The 14816-nt window shown below is 32.2% G+C and overlaps 2 protein-coding genes across 4 annotated transcripts; one reads left to right on the forward strand and one right to left on the reverse strand.

Annotated features, from left to right (window-relative positions):
• Positions 1 to 3762: 3762 nt before the first annotated feature.
• On the forward strand, positions 3763 to 10809 carry LOC103492270 (arginine--tRNA ligase, chloroplastic/mitochondrial-like). Of its 3 annotated transcripts, none has more exons than XM_008452569.3 (18): positions 3763 to 4027; positions 4172 to 4248; positions 4324 to 4460; positions 4538 to 4613; positions 4734 to 4835; positions 5024 to 5239; positions 5653 to 5733; positions 6003 to 6086; positions 7123 to 7227; positions 7689 to 7867; positions 8081 to 8165; positions 8479 to 8665; positions 8839 to 8908; positions 9424 to 9493; positions 9581 to 9670; positions 9762 to 9830; positions 9936 to 10037; positions 10574 to 10809. In XM_008452569.3, the coding sequence occupies exons 1-18, from the start codon at positions 3931 to 3933 to the stop codon at positions 10682 to 10684; spliced, it is 1938 nt and encodes a 645-aa protein (XP_008450791.2). In that variant the 5' UTR covers positions 3763 to 3930; the 3' UTR covers positions 10685 to 10809. The 3 variants fall into 3 exon arrangements, with proteins under 3 accessions (XP_008450791.2, XP_008450793.1, XP_008450792.1); XM_008452571.3 differs by having other exon boundaries at positions 3861 to 4027; positions 4139 to 4248; XM_008452570.3 differs by having other exon boundaries at positions 3861 to 4027; positions 4168 to 4248.
• Positions 10767 to 12625, reverse strand: LOC103492272 (protein OXIDATIVE STRESS 3-like). Its single transcript, XM_008452572.3, has 2 exons — positions 12019 to 12625; positions 10767 to 11927 (listed from the first exon to the last, which is right to left on the reverse strand). The coding sequence occupies exons 1-2, from the start codon at positions 12234 to 12236 to the stop codon at positions 11681 to 11683; spliced, it is 465 nt and encodes a 154-aa protein (XP_008450794.1). The 5' UTR covers positions 12237 to 12625; the 3' UTR covers positions 10767 to 11680.
• Between the last annotated feature and the right edge of the window lie 2191 nt (positions 12626 to 14816).

The raw sequence follows: 14816 nt of genomic DNA on the forward strand, positions 1-14816 counted from the left end.
AAAATATGTAGTCAGTTTTTTTGTTTTAGTTAGATGTAGAACTAGATTTTAAGTTAACACGTGTAGTTTCGTTTAATGAATCTCGGCAATTTTATCCATTTGGGCACATGCAGATGAAGAATATCGGTTAAGATAGATGAAATTGCCGTGAGATTTGTTGCATTTCACATGCATTATGTGGGGTAATCTTAGGGACGATTTCACCCGAGATTGAGCCGAGATACATCACATAATGCATGTAAAACCCTTATCTCGTGACATCCTGGTGCAATGTTGTCCTAGTTCAATTGGTACATGTTGTTCTTGACCAATATTTTCCCGAGCAAAGCACGTTTCTTCTTGGTTGAAATGAGCCTAGGGTTCAGGGTATTGAGAGAATATCCAACATTCGGGTTTCCAATGGGTATTTTAGTATTTTGAGAATACCCTTCATTTTGAAACAAAAACCCACAATCTCAATGATGATCTTGGGCGAGATGGACCGAGAGAAACTATATTGTAAATTGATCTTTTACTCAAGGAAGTAGTTTGAGTTGTGGATGTTTTATTCATCTTTTAAAATATTCTTTTACATTTTTTTTTATCTCACGACATTTTTTGTAACATATTTCAAATGGCCAATCTCAAATTAATTATAAAAGTGATTTACAGTGATTTTACCACATGTTTTATGAAATTTTGAAGCTGTTTCTTTTAAACTTGTTGTAATTTTGTCTGATATCGGCCATGTTGATGGAGCTTCTATAATGAATTGAGACATATGTACTAAAGTGAATATTGAAAGTAAGGTTTAGTTTCATTCTACTTTGATATTAAATGGTGAAGGCAAAGATTCGAAAGTTTTAATTAGTAAATGTCGGTTGTTCTTGTGTTGACTATTTTTTATTTTCTAATTTTGTGGTTGGATTCTTCTTCTTCCAATCATTCGTAGGTTTCAAACTATTAGAAAAAATAGCGAAAAACTTTGGTTTTTCGAATTTTAGTTGTGACATTGTCTTAGAAAAGACATTCCTTATTCACCTAAACTCGTTTCACCTTCCATTTTAGTAATTCATATACTTTTCTACTTTGTATTTTCATCATTGAATTCAATGTTGTTTGGCTAAAAAAATTCCATAGAGCATGGATAAAATCACCATAATTCATCCTTGATTTGAAATTTTCAATTTTAGAAATTGTGACATAAGTAGAAGATGTTTGCGAGATAAAAACTTATAACTATAGACTTACTAATACATGTTTATATTGTGATATAAGTTTTTTTTTTGGAAGTTGTAAGATTTTTTTGAGATAGAAAAAAGTAGCTAAAAACTTCTTAAAATGCATGTAGAACTTCTCTGAATCACATAAACACAAGCGTAAAATCGATTTGGAATTGAGCGTTTGAAAGTTGAGAAATGTAAATTTATTAATTATCTCATGAATCACATAAACACAAGCGTAAAATCGATTTGGAATTGAGCGTTTGAAAGTTGAGAAATGTAAATTTATTAATTATCTCAAGAAAAAACTCGTAGATATATCAATAAAAATATGGGCATAGAGTTATCAAACGAAGAAGGCTTCCCGGTGAGATACTTGGTTAAATACTCATAAGATAGTTATTATTAATACTCATGAGATAGTTATAAAGTTTTACGAAATTATTTTTCGGACCCGAGTCATTAATATTTTACTATATTTATAAATACAAATGTTTTAATTTTTGTTATTTAAAAAAATAGGTTAGTTATTAATCTAAATTAATTATATAAATTGGTTGATTTGTATAAGCGAAGCATTATAACTTATAACTCAAGCTTTAGTATAATGATTCCATATCCTAATATTGACATGCACAATTTTATCCTTTAGCTTACACACTCGCATCACATCAAAATGCACACGCCAAGAACTTTGCTTGATCATCACCACTCAAGTTTTAATTCCACCGTGATCCCCAAGTTTGACCGACAAATTTAACTATTAAAAGACTAATTTCCTTCCCATTCTTCAATCTTCTGTTCATCGATCACTGAAGACGAGTTTTCAAATTTCCAGATCTTTGAGGTACACACATTTCCCCACTTTTTTTTTTCTTCTTCTTCTTCTTCATTTTTCTTCAACACGAAAGAACGAAGATCGACAATGAAATTTATAAATATCAAGAAAACTGTACAAAACGATGCTGCTGCGTGATTTTATTCAAATGGAAAAACCACGGATTTTTACCGTTTTCATGAAGACTATTTACAAATCTCAGATTCGAAAATGACCTAATCAAACCGCCACCGCCACCGCCTCCTCCAGATCTTCAAAGTTAGGGTCCTTCACGTCCATAACTTCAGCCTTGAACCCGATCTCAGCCGGAGAGTAACCGTCTCCCGACCAAGTGAACTTGCCGCCATGGCCTCCTTTCTTCGGTGATCCGTTCATTCCTGTTGCCGATTTCCGATCCTTCCTAACTTCGGATTTTCCGGTTGGCTTCGAACTCTTCTCTGATTTCTTCATCTTCTTACCGCCGATTCGGTGATTCGTTTCTTAACAGTGGATGAGTACGAGTGAAGATTGAATCGAACAAAGGGTTTTATATAAATGGGAGAGGGTGAAGATCATGGAGATCTGTGGGCGTTGGTGATGATGTGTGCTTCTCTGATTTGACGACTTCAAGCGGATAAGATTGCCGTGGTTTGCGGTGAAAATGTTTCTCTACCCTCGAGTGTATGCTACGATCCGTATGACCGGATAATGTTTCTTTTTTGCTAAAAGTACAATTTTGTCCTTCCGTTAGGTTTTAGGTAAGAACGTTAGATCAAAAAACCGAGTCGATTGAATCTAAAAATAGTAGAGATAAGCCAGAGTCAATTTTTCTTTTCTAAATATTTAAACAAATCTAGATGTAAACTCGATTTATTTTTGTGAAATCATACCATCTAACAAAATAATATTATATTATAAAGGGTACATACACGAATTAATATTTATGATTTATTAATATAGTTTCAAATGCATTTAAAACAATGGTTTGATTATAACTCAATTTCTTAATAACCCACCAAACTCTTACAAGAAAACACGAAACACAAATGTATAAATTTTGACTTCTTGCTATATTAGACTCATGAAAAAGAGCTCGATTTCTTTTTAACAATGGATGATGTAGGTATTTCGAACATGTATTTTTAATCATAATTATTGAAATAAATGGTTAGTTGTTGGTATGTTTAAATAAATGGATGTATCGAGAGTGGATTGTTTGTGTTTCTTCATAAATGGATCATCACGAGTGGGTTCATTACTTCATCAAAAATACTAATAACTAAATTTTATAAAAGACATAACTTTTTGAATGACCGATCTATAAATAAAATCCTTTCCTATTTGGTCGAAGAATATTATTTCTATAATCTTTTATTTCATCGAAAAAGAATTTATCATAATTATCTACAATCTCGATCAAAAATTTCGTTTGTTGATCTTCTAAATTGAGGTGTTACCCTTAGAAAAAACGTGATACGTGGGAGAGTTATTCTTGAAACTCAAGTACTAAAGTGAGTAAATTTGAGTTCAGATCAATAACAAATATATGATTTTCTGGTTGTTGGGATGATAATATTGATTACAATATTTTGATTCTACTATATTTCAAAATAATTATAGAAGTGAGTACGATGAATCGAAAAGACGAGAGTTATGTAAGTGGAAAAGAAAAAAAAGGACAAAAACAAGAGGAGACAAAATGGTGGCAATTCCGGCTCCCAATCGTTGAGCTGGGATTGGGCTTAAAACAAAACCCTCCCGACGCTGCTCCTATCCTACAAGTAGTTTTTAAATAAAAGAGAAAAATAAATAAAATCCTCCTTAAGCCCTAAAAAAAAGAAGTGAGAGAGACGAACATAGAGCAGTGGAAGAAGGAAATTTTATGATTATATATAACATTCATTCAAAAAAATGTTAGCTTTATTCCTACCGCCGGCTTCACCATCTCCATTCCTCTCCTTCAATCGATTCCCTCACATTTCTTCACCTTCTTCCATTCCCACTACCGGTAACACTCTCATTTCTTTTCTCAACTCATCTTCTCTAGCTATTCATTTCCATCTATAATCATCCTTTTTTTTTTCTTTTTTTCTTTTTTTATTTTTCTTCCTATTTGTAGTAATTCTTCTTCTCAATATCTCAAACTAGACAGACTTACTCCGGGCAGCATCTAGACGCCTCGTTTCTGCTACCACGAAGACACCACAATCTGTTTCCACTATGGCAACTGTAAGTTATGTGTGAAGCATTTTGTTGATTACTGTTATGTAAAATTTCTTAATGTGGGGGGTTTTTTTGGTGTAGGAGGAAGACAACGTTGGTAATATTAAGCGACAATTGGCTAAAATATTTGATGTTTCGCTCCGAACGACGGTTCCTGATGAGACTGATGTTGAGCCTTTAGTTGCTGCTTGTGCTGGAAAATTTGGCGACTATCAGTGGTAATATGTTATGGGAATGAATAGTATTGTTAATTAGATTGTTGTTGCTAAGATGAGTTTTTATTTATTTGGTGAAGCAATAATGCGATGGGGCTTTGGTCTAAAATTAAAGGAAAAGGAACTCAGTTTAGGGGTCCTCCTTCCGTTGGGCAGGTATTTGTGGTTTATTTTTATTTTTATTTTTATTTTTTTATTGTGAGGGTTTTCTTTGGTATAGGATATTTAGGATAATTTTTTAATTGTTCAAGTCTTAACTGTTGTCTTGATTTCTAGGCCATCATGAAAAATCTTCCTCCGTCTGAAATTATAGAATCAAGTTCTGTGGCAGGCCCTGGTTTTGTGAATGTTGTAATATCTAAGAATTGGATTGCTAAGGTAATGTCATTTTCTTGATAATTTTAGTGGGAATTACTCTTATCGTCTAAGAAAAGTGCTTGTTTTGAATAAAAAAAAATAGTTCTCAATTCTATAGTCTTCGGAAAAAAGAGTTTCCAGTTCATTATAGTCAACAGTTCTACGTGTGTGTTAACTTAAGTATGCTTAACATGCATTTTGTTCTACAGAGCATACAAAATATGCTAATTGATGGTATTGAGACTTGGTCTCCCCGGCTTCCGTTTAAAAGAGCAGTAGTTGATTTCTCCTCACCTAACATAGCAAAAGAAATGCATGTTGGCCACTTAAGATCTACGATCATTGGAGATACTCTAGCTCGAATGCTTGAATTTTCAAACGTTGATGTTCTTCGAAGAAATCATGTTGGTGATTGGGGAACGCAGGTACAACTTTATCTAAGGATTTAATGTTATTTGTGGGTGTTTAGTTTTGCAGTAGACAAGTGGCTTTTTCATAAACCTCCAAAACGGTTACTTTTTCAAAGCGTACATGAAAATGAAAAGTGAATTTAGTATTTAGTTTGCTGCTTTTGCCCTAGTCTTTTCTGCCATGTCGGTTTATGTTGAAAACAGGCAGTCGAATCAGTAGAAAATGATGCATATATGATATATCTAGATTCTCCAATACATACTAATTCCTGCCTTTCAAGTGGCTTCAAATTTGTTCAAATGCCCATGAAATGCTTTAGTGTTTGCAAAATTGATTTTGGTGTGAGGTTTTACTATCTTGACAATAAACAACTTCTCCAGAACATAAACGTATTACCAACTATTCATCTTTTGCTTCTTGGTTGCAGTTTGGTATGTTGATCGAATTCCTGTTTGAAAAATTTCCTAACTGGGAAGAGGTTACTGAAACAGCTATTGGAGATCTGCAGGTAGAAGAGACATTTTAAAATCTCCTTTGGCTATTAACATGTTTACGTTTTTAGTATATTAAATATTCCTCTAATATGGTTAAGAATTTTGATAATTTTGGTCTCGCATAGTGGACTTTTTTCTGTTAAATATAGGCACTTCACTCTCTATGTGATACAATTGTGTCCCAGTTCATACTTTAAAAAATGGATATAGAGAACTTGGTAATGTCTATCTGCCTTATTCAATGAGAACTGACAAACTGTTATTTGACATTTTGATTAAATAGACATTCTATAAGGCGTCAAAGCAGAGATTTGATAGCGATCCTGTATTCAAGGAAAAGGCACAACAGGCAGTGGTTCTTCTTCAGGTGAACTTATAGATAATACACACACACACACACACACTTGGCTCCCTCTTCGATCCTAATTTAGTACAGTGGACCCTAGATCTTCAATCTAAAAAAACTGTCTCAAAGCTTCTGTCAATTGCCATTTTCACCTGTTAAGTTTATTTATTCCTGCTAATTTTCAAGATGATTACATGCATTACATTTCAAAATCTACTTGTTTATTCAATTTTTGCATGTTATTTTCATTATTTTCAATGAAAGCTTGCCCTCTTACTATTTGTTTTTGCATGTTCTCTTATTCATAAATACTTCTATTTCATATAAACATAAAAAATAAACAATGAAGTAACAAAATGAAGTTTGAAGTTAACACAAAGAAGTTCTATGCCTCTCTTTGGGCATCTTCCTGTTTTGGTCTTATAATTATAACTAGAGACCGGAGTTGCTTTTTTTATAGTTAGGTGCCCAGCTCCTTCGGCATTTTTTTATTGCCTGTGGACCTTTTGTCTTGTTTTCTTTAATTTTGTCTCAATGGAAGCTTTTTCATTAAGAAAAGCAATGGAAGCCATATTTAAGAAGGAGCTTTGTTTATCATTTTATCCATGAGTGTTTGCGGGTTAGACATTTACATGCCCCTCCATTATTATTTAGCAACAACTGCCTAACCCTACAGTATTTTACTGCTAGTGAACTTGTTGGGTTTAATATCCATAGTAGTTGGCCACCATGGGATTTGGATTCATTCTCTAAAGTCTCCTTTTACCTGTATCACTTGTCCCTGATCAACCTGGTGGATGTAAATTACATATTTTATGCAACATGTTTTAGCATTTGCAATTAGATTGAAAATTGGAAGTTTGAGTTTCATATGTTGAAAGAGATATAACTGGACTCCACTTGATCATAGCTGAAAAGTCGGGTAGTTTACCCATAAACTTATTATCTACTTTTTTCAAGCTTGTTTATGATTTAAAGATTCCCTGCAAGAGCATGTGAACTAGTTGGAAGTATCTCATAGATGATTTCTGCTGAGCTGATTTTATCGTTTGTTTAGGGTGGGGAACCTAAATATCGCAAGGCTTGGGCACAAATATGTGAAATCAGCAGGAGTGAATTTAATAGGGTGTATGAACGCCTTGGAGTTCAATTAGAGGAGAAGGTACATTTTGACTCCCCTTTATGCATTGTACTTGGTACTTGTTTGTGTCTTTCCTCATATAACATTTTACTTCTGATCTACTTGTCTTTCCTCTACTTGTTTGTGTTTGGATTGGAAAAATATTCCTTCTCATGTCATGCGCTAGTTGGAATGTTTTTCTGCTTTTGATTTATTGAGGCAAAAATATGAAATTGTATGGAGTCTACCTTAATAATTTTGAATCGTGTTTACCATCATATTCATTAGTTTGAATGGTGCGGTTAATAGCATGACCACCACTATCAAACAACATCAGCTTCTTGAACATGCTTTAATATATTATTATTGACTATTGTCCGCTTCTTATAGGGATCTTTACTTGCAAAGTCCCAAGTCTGGCTCTTTTGATTTCCATATTTGTCATAAGAGCCAACGGCTTATCCTCAGTTGCCATTTGGTTAATGTATTTTCATCTTTTCCAGGGAGAGAGCTTTTACAACCCGTACATTCCTAATGTCATAAAAGAATTGACTGATAAAGGCTTAGTGGAAGAAAGCCAGGGTGCTCGTGTAATCTTTATTGATGGAATAAATATTCCTCTAATTGTTGTCAAGAGTGATGGTGGTTTCAATTATGCTTCAACTGATCTTGCAGCCATATGGTCAGTTTTTCTGTTTCTCATCATGTTTCTAACGGAATTATTGTTACTGGTTATAAGTAACTTGAAAGTTGACATATTCATCAATCTCATGATCAATTATAATGACGTATCAGTATTGTGCATGTTTCGATTCTCTCTGATTGATTGCATAATTTCAAAGTATGGTGGAGCTGAAACATTCTTATTTGGTCATTTTTGCTTTTCCCTGAACAGGTATCGCCTTAATGAAGAGAAAGCTGAATGGATTATATATGTCACGGATGTTGGGCAGCAGCAGCACTTTGACATGGTTTTCCGGGTATGTGTCTTGAGAAAATCATGCTCTGACACACCTTTTTTTTTTTTTTTTAATAATTCCATGTTTGTTGCATATGTGGTTATTTGTAGACTTGGTATCCCGTCCAAACTGTAGTTAGCAATTATTTATTAGCTTTGTCGTTGGCGTACATTTCCTCTCTTTTGTTTGTGCATATGAGTATTACTTACTGTAGACCTGGTGGTTAACTCTGATCCACCGAACTGCTGCTAACAATTGTTTTATGGATTTGCTATCATCTTAAAGTGGTGAAGTGGATGCTTGAATTGGAAGTAATTATGGCTATTTGTTTCAGGCTTGTAAACGTGCTGGCTGGCTTCCACTTGAGGATAATAAGTATCCCAAAACAACCCATGTTGGTTTTGGTTTGGTTCTTGGTGAAGATGGCAAGCGTTTTCGAACTAGAAATACTGAAGTGGTTCGTTTAGTTGATTTGCTTGATGAAGCCAAGAACCGCAGTAAAGCTGCACTTATTGAGAGGGGTAACAATAATTTTGATTATTAAGAACTCTGTTTTATTTCATTGAAAACATTTGTTCAGCTTGCTAGATTCATTGGAAGTGAATGTGTTGTTTCATTTCCTCTATCAAAACATTTTACTGTCAACTTTCCTTTCATGTCACCATTTAATTTGATTTTTGATAACCTTCTGCAGAGAAAGCTGCAGAATGGACTGAGGCAGAACTTGAACAAATTGCTGAAGCTGTTGGTTATGGTGCTGTTAAGTAAGTTACCAACTTATCATTTCATTGCCGGTTTACCTTTTTCTGCCTCTGGCATGAATCCTAGAATCATCCGTAACTAATGTACACTTGGAACTTGAGCTGCCTTATCCAAAAACAAAACCATTTTCTGTTGTTTTTCACTCAAAGCTGTTTTTAATCTTCCAATCACGTGGGCTCAGGTTGGGCCTCGTTGTCTATATCTTGTTTTATACCTATCTTCTTTTCAACAAGTTATTTTTCTTATTTACACATTTGTCTGCTTCATGCTTCTTCGTTCAAATATCCAGAATCGTTTATTAAGATTTTATGTTTCCATGTTTTTTACTCAAAGCTGTTCTTTAATCTTCCAATCACGTGGGCTCAGGTTGGGGCTCGTTGTCTATGCCTTCTTTTATACCTATCTTCTTTTCAATAATTTTTTTTTTCTTATTTACACACTTGTCTGCTTCATGCTTCTTCGTCCGAATATACAGAATTGTTTATTAAGATTTTATGTTCCCAAATTTTCTTAACAGATATGCTGACCTCAAGAACAATAGGTTGACCAACTATACATTCAATTTTGATCAGATGCTCAATGATAAGGTACACTTTCTCGCCTTGTTCTAGGCATAGCGCATAATAATATACAGAGATTACTCTCCTCACACACCTAAATTTTGTGATGACCAGGGCAACACTGCCGTGTATTTGCTGTACGCCCATGCTCGTATTTGTTCAATCATCAGGAAATCTGGTAAAAACATAGAGGAGTTAAAGAAAGTAAGTTTTACCAGTTCTTTTCAAGTCTTCAGTTGGGGTAGATCACCAGTTTTCCATTTGTTTCTAAATTTAGTCAACATTATCTTGATAGACGGGAACAATTGTGTTGGAGCACGAGGACGAGCGTGTATTGGGGCTTCATTTGTTACAATTTGCGGAGGTAAAACATATATACATTTTAACTGAAGTAACTCTGACCATTTTATATTTGGTACACATTTATTACCTTCATCATAATTACTTTTCCTCCTCCCATTCTACTTAGGTTGTCGAGGAAGCTTGCACCAATCTGTTGCCAAATGTGTTGTGTGAATACCTATACAACTTATCGGAAATATTCACGAAAAAATTCTATTCCAACTGCCAGGTACAGCCAACAACTATTCGAGACCAATATCTCTTTCTTTGTGAATAATAATATCATTGTCCCACTAATTCATGTCGGATAATTACTAAATCACTAGCTCTTGTCGGCTGATAGCGTCATGGCAACTAATTATGTCTTGTTTTTCAACTCATTACCTTCAATTACCTAGAATATGAAGTGTTATCTTTCTTGAATCATTTTGTTTTGTTATCCCATTTGCATCAAATCAAGACGTTTTTCATCTTTTCCCATCCTTATGGTTGTGAGCTGGAAAAAGCTCACCATATTTGAACCTTGTCCCAAAGTTGCCGATTTCCGTACTCCAACTCCTTCCTAAAGGAGTAATACTTAAATGTGGTTTCAAGATACATATATCATCTTCTTGCCATCCCATTCTCATCATATTTACAAAAAGGAAAATTAAAATATTAAGTATTTACCTCGTATCAAATTATGATCTACTTACCTGGAGATCCACTCGAGTATTTTTCAAAAATTCATTCTATTAACGTTGAATGTTGATTAATATTTGTCAGGTTGTCGGGTCGGCCCAAGAAACCAGCAGACTTCTACTTTGTGAAGCTACAGGAACAGTAATGAGAAAATGCTTCCATCTCCTTGGAATAGTACCTGTTTACAAAATATAATCTCTAAGTAGTGTCAATTTCCAAATCCCTTTTCAAGGAAGACTCTTTTTGCCGACATTATAGTTGAGCTCGAGTGAGAGTAAAAAAAAAAAAAAAAAAAAAAAAAAAAAAAAAAAAAGGAAAAATGGAGGAAGAATTCATACAGAAAACCTTGTATTGTTTTAGTTTGGTTTGAGCTTTATACCAAAAGCTTCAGCCTTTACATTCTATTGTCAATGTGAAAGCCCCTTCATGATTTACTTCTTTAATTAGTTTGTCAAATCTTACCACTTTCCCCCATGTAATTTGCCTAAGATATTGAATCAGGTTTAAATGACTTATAAAGTAGAAGTTGAAGGAGGATTTACCAGTAATTTGTAACCTACCGGATCTAGTTGATGACATTTGTGGTTGTTGACAAGTGTTTCGAAATTACGAAAAAGTTTGATCCGTTTTCATTTTTATCCAATTTTTACTTGAAAATTGTTAAGATTTATCATTATCTTATCGTTAAGATCAAAAGATAATAGTAAATATGACAAATTTATAGTTATTACCTTTAATAGAATCTTCTTATGGTGAAATTAGTAAACAAGATCTATGCTTTCTCCCATCCCATTCTACGAGAGGTTTAAGCAACTAAATAAAGAAATTAAATGAATATTTAAAACTTTAACTCCAATTTATATCTATGTTCATAAAACTCTAATAATAAACAATATTTAAGATAACGACACTTAAATTATAGTTCCATCTTCATAACATAAATGCCAAGAACTACTTGCAACCATTTTATCCATGCCAACACTTTTATGCACGTAAACATTGTAATAAATAATCAACAACAGAACATTACAAATTTTTTCTTTTATAACAAGAAAGGGGGGAAAAAACACTTTACACTATGTCACAAAATTCCTTGGAAAAATGAAAAATGAAACAGAAAAAAGTTATGCAACAATACTGTTATGTTAGTTGTGTTGTTCGATCTTTTCATTGTTAAAATTAAACCTCTAATCACTGTCCATTTACAGAAATTGTAGCCCTAGAACCACAGATCAAACTACTTTTTCCTCTTGATCTCGAACTTTTCTTGGCTATGGCAGCTCTGGGAACAATGGATTTATGAGCATCAAAACTCTTACAAGATTTGAACTTTTTTGTAATTGGAGACACCCTTTTGGCCAAATCTTCTAATCTTTCAACACTTGCTAAAGATGTAAAAGATTCAGATTTACCATCATAATATTTAGACAATCCTCTCCTGCAAAAAGAAAAAGAATGATATAAATTATTTCAATGTATAAAAACTAATAATATAATAAAGAGTAAATTTTATAATCCCATGAACTTACTTCATAGGAAGATGAACCATTAGCTCTGTTAATTCAAACAAAGGCCCATTTGAAGAAGATGACGATAACGAAGAACTTGCATCTTCCACCATTTCTAATGAAGAACATTCTTCTGAATTTATAGAACGACTAAGCTCCTCCATTGAAGAAGACGACTCATAATCTTCCATGACATAGCCATGATGTTGAGCTAATTCATTTTCTTGCAATTTTTCCATTGGATAAAATCAATTCAGAAGAAGAAGAAGAAGAAGAAGAAGAAGAAGAAGAAGAAGAAGAAGAAGAAGAAGAAAAGATGGGTATAGAAGAAAATGGGTAATAGAAACTATATATGGAGAAAGGAAGAAAAAAGGAATGGTCTTTTTTAGTGATTTGTGATAAAGCTTTGAAGGAAATAAAGATTTTGTAACTGTAGCATATATATGGTTCCACAGAAAAGGTATTTATAGTATAATATAAAGTTGGAAAAGCATAGTTTATATATTTAAATGTTTGGATTAAATTACGATTTCTTTTTGGTTTTATCATAAGATAGACTTGGATAATATTCTTTCTTTTTTAGTTATTTTATCCAAAAAAAAAAAAAAGAAAAGAAAGGAACTTTATCATCAATTATCATCTTTTTATATTGATAAATTTTATATATATATATATATTTGGGGTCTATTTTTTTTCTTCCCATATTACTAGGAAAAGAGATAAGATCTAAAGGTTGGAAGACATATCCACAAGTCACTAATTTTTTCTTTTTAATTTTAAAATTCTATCATTTTCTAAAATATAGGATTGAAATTGAAATTTGAGGTCAACATCTAAGTTACTTTTGCTTCATAAAGCCATGACATTATTCCCATACTTTTTAATATTCATGTATCATCAACCTTCCTTTGAGGAAGAGGGATTGATTAATTCATTCATTAAAAGAATTATTTCTCTCTCTTAATCTATACCTATTGAGGTTTGTTTTTCATTTTTCTCATCTCCTTCCCAATCAAAAGTGTGATGTTAACATTTCTCAAAAAGATTCTATATATTGCACTATTAATAATATAATACTAATCAATTAACTTAAATTTGTTATTCAAACTCTTGACTTTACAAACCTTTGTTTCACTTTTTTGCTAATTCATGCATTGATCATTCTTTTTTGGTTAAGAAAATTATAGTGAAAATCTTCATGAACAACATTACTTTCTATTAAGTAATGCATAAAATAAGTTTGGTTATTGATGTATATAGTAACCAAAAGGGTTTGTAAGTACGAAACATCCAATCATGATCTACCACGTAGTTTTCTTTTAAAGAACATTGAATAAATGTATAAAGAATGAAGAAGTAGTCTAGGTTGTACTTTAATTTCTTCAACGTATTTTTTTTTATAAATTAAAGGATAATTCAAGTTTTGTAAAAGAGAAATAAGTCTATATTTTTTTTAATTATGACCATGGCAATGACGATGAAGATTACAATTTATAGTGATTTGTAAATATTTTTAGAAATTATCACAAAAAGTGATTAACAAATCACTGAAAAAAAAAACTTTACTAACAAAATTTATGTTTAGAAGTTTAATTTACAAAAGTACGAAAACAAAAAACATCAAATTAATATCAAACGAGGTGTTACCAAACAAACGGATGGTAAAATTTATATTCAATAAACTAAAAAAAAAAAAGAGAAAGAAATGAAATTGAATGGGAATACTTTTATGGTTGTTGAAAAAGATATAATTGAATGAAAAATGATAGATAAGAACTTTGGTTTTGATGGGAAAGCTTCAATTTCAAGTTTAATTAAATACACAACAAAGAAGAAATTGGATAAACAAAGGCATTTTGAAATACACTTTCTTTTCCAGAAAAATTAGGTTGTACTCAAAATTAGTTCATATGTATTTTTGTCCTAATAAAGAAAAATACTTTTCGTTTGAATTACTCGTACTTCTTTTTCTTCTTCTTCTGATTCATACCTTCTTTTACATATACTTCAAAGATTTTAATTAGAAGATTATGGAAAATAACTTAATACAAATTTGTAAAAGTGTTTTCTTTTGATTGTCTAATTGTTAAAACAAAATACTTTAGAAACATATTCAAGATAAAATAAGAGATAAGAAAATAAAGTGGATAGGAATGGTCTTTTTCTATACATCGGTGGTGGAGTCGTTTGAAAACAAAATTGATGTTTAGTACATATTTTTCTCGTTTTAATTTGTGAAATAAAGATATGAACGAAAAAGTACTTTTTTTTTTCTAAACATACGAGAGCAATTATTTTTGTGTCCACGATTTTTAGAAATTGTGGACTAGGATAGCCACGATTTCGATTCCTATTTTTATTAAATATTATCGTTCTCCATTACTTTTGTGTTAATTTATTAAAATTATATTATTTTTTTAAAATATTCGAAACTTTAAATATAAACTTCGTTGGAATCACAACAATTTGTGACAGTGGACAAGAGAAAGCCAAACCCAAAAGTTTGTGCATGAAGGGAGTGTTTGGTTGTTTTTGTAGGGTTTAGTTGATAATTATTATAGGAGAGAGTAATTAGGAGAATTGACGCAAATACAAGGTGAAAATAAAAGCTAATACAAATAACACACAAATAATGAGAGAATAAATATCTTCAATTGTTGGTGTATCCAAATGGTGAGTTGGATTCTTTTACCCATCTAACTCAATTACATGTCGATTGTCAAATGAATCCTACAAAAGAGAAAAACCAGACTGCAATCATTGGGATATGGTCAAGTTAAGTCATCTCATTTTTCATAGAAAAAGGTACAAATTAGGGG

The sequence above is a fragment of the Cucumis melo genome, chromosome 2, assembly GCF_025177605.1.
Source record: "Cucumis melo cultivar AY chromosome 2, USDA_Cmelo_AY_1.0, whole genome shotgun sequence".
NCBI lineage: Eukaryota > Viridiplantae > Streptophyta > Magnoliopsida > Cucurbitales > Cucurbitaceae > Cucumis > Cucumis melo.

Excerpts from the sequence above, each read along its gene's own strand:
- LOC103492270 (XM_008452569.3), top strand. The coding sequence starts at position 3,931 with ATGTTAGCTTTATTCCTACCGCCGGCTTCACCATCTCCATTCCTCTCC. Across the intron at positions 7,228-7,688 it reads GAGTTCAATTAGAGGAGAAG|GGAGAGAGCTTTTACAACCC; the intron begins GTACATTTTGAC and ends CATCTTTTCCAG. Across the intron at positions 10,038-10,573 it reads AATTCTATTCCAACTGCCAG|GTTGTCGGGTCGGCCCAAGA; the intron begins GTACAGCCAACA and ends AATATTTGTCAG.
- LOC103492272 (XM_008452572.3), bottom strand. The coding sequence starts at position 12,236 with ATGGAAAAATTGCAAGAAAATGAATTAGCTCAACATCATGGCTATGTC. Across the intron at positions 11,928-12,018 it reads ATGGTTCATCTTCCTATGAA|GAGAGGATTGTCTAAATATT; the intron begins GTAAGTTCATGG and ends TTCTTTTTGCAG.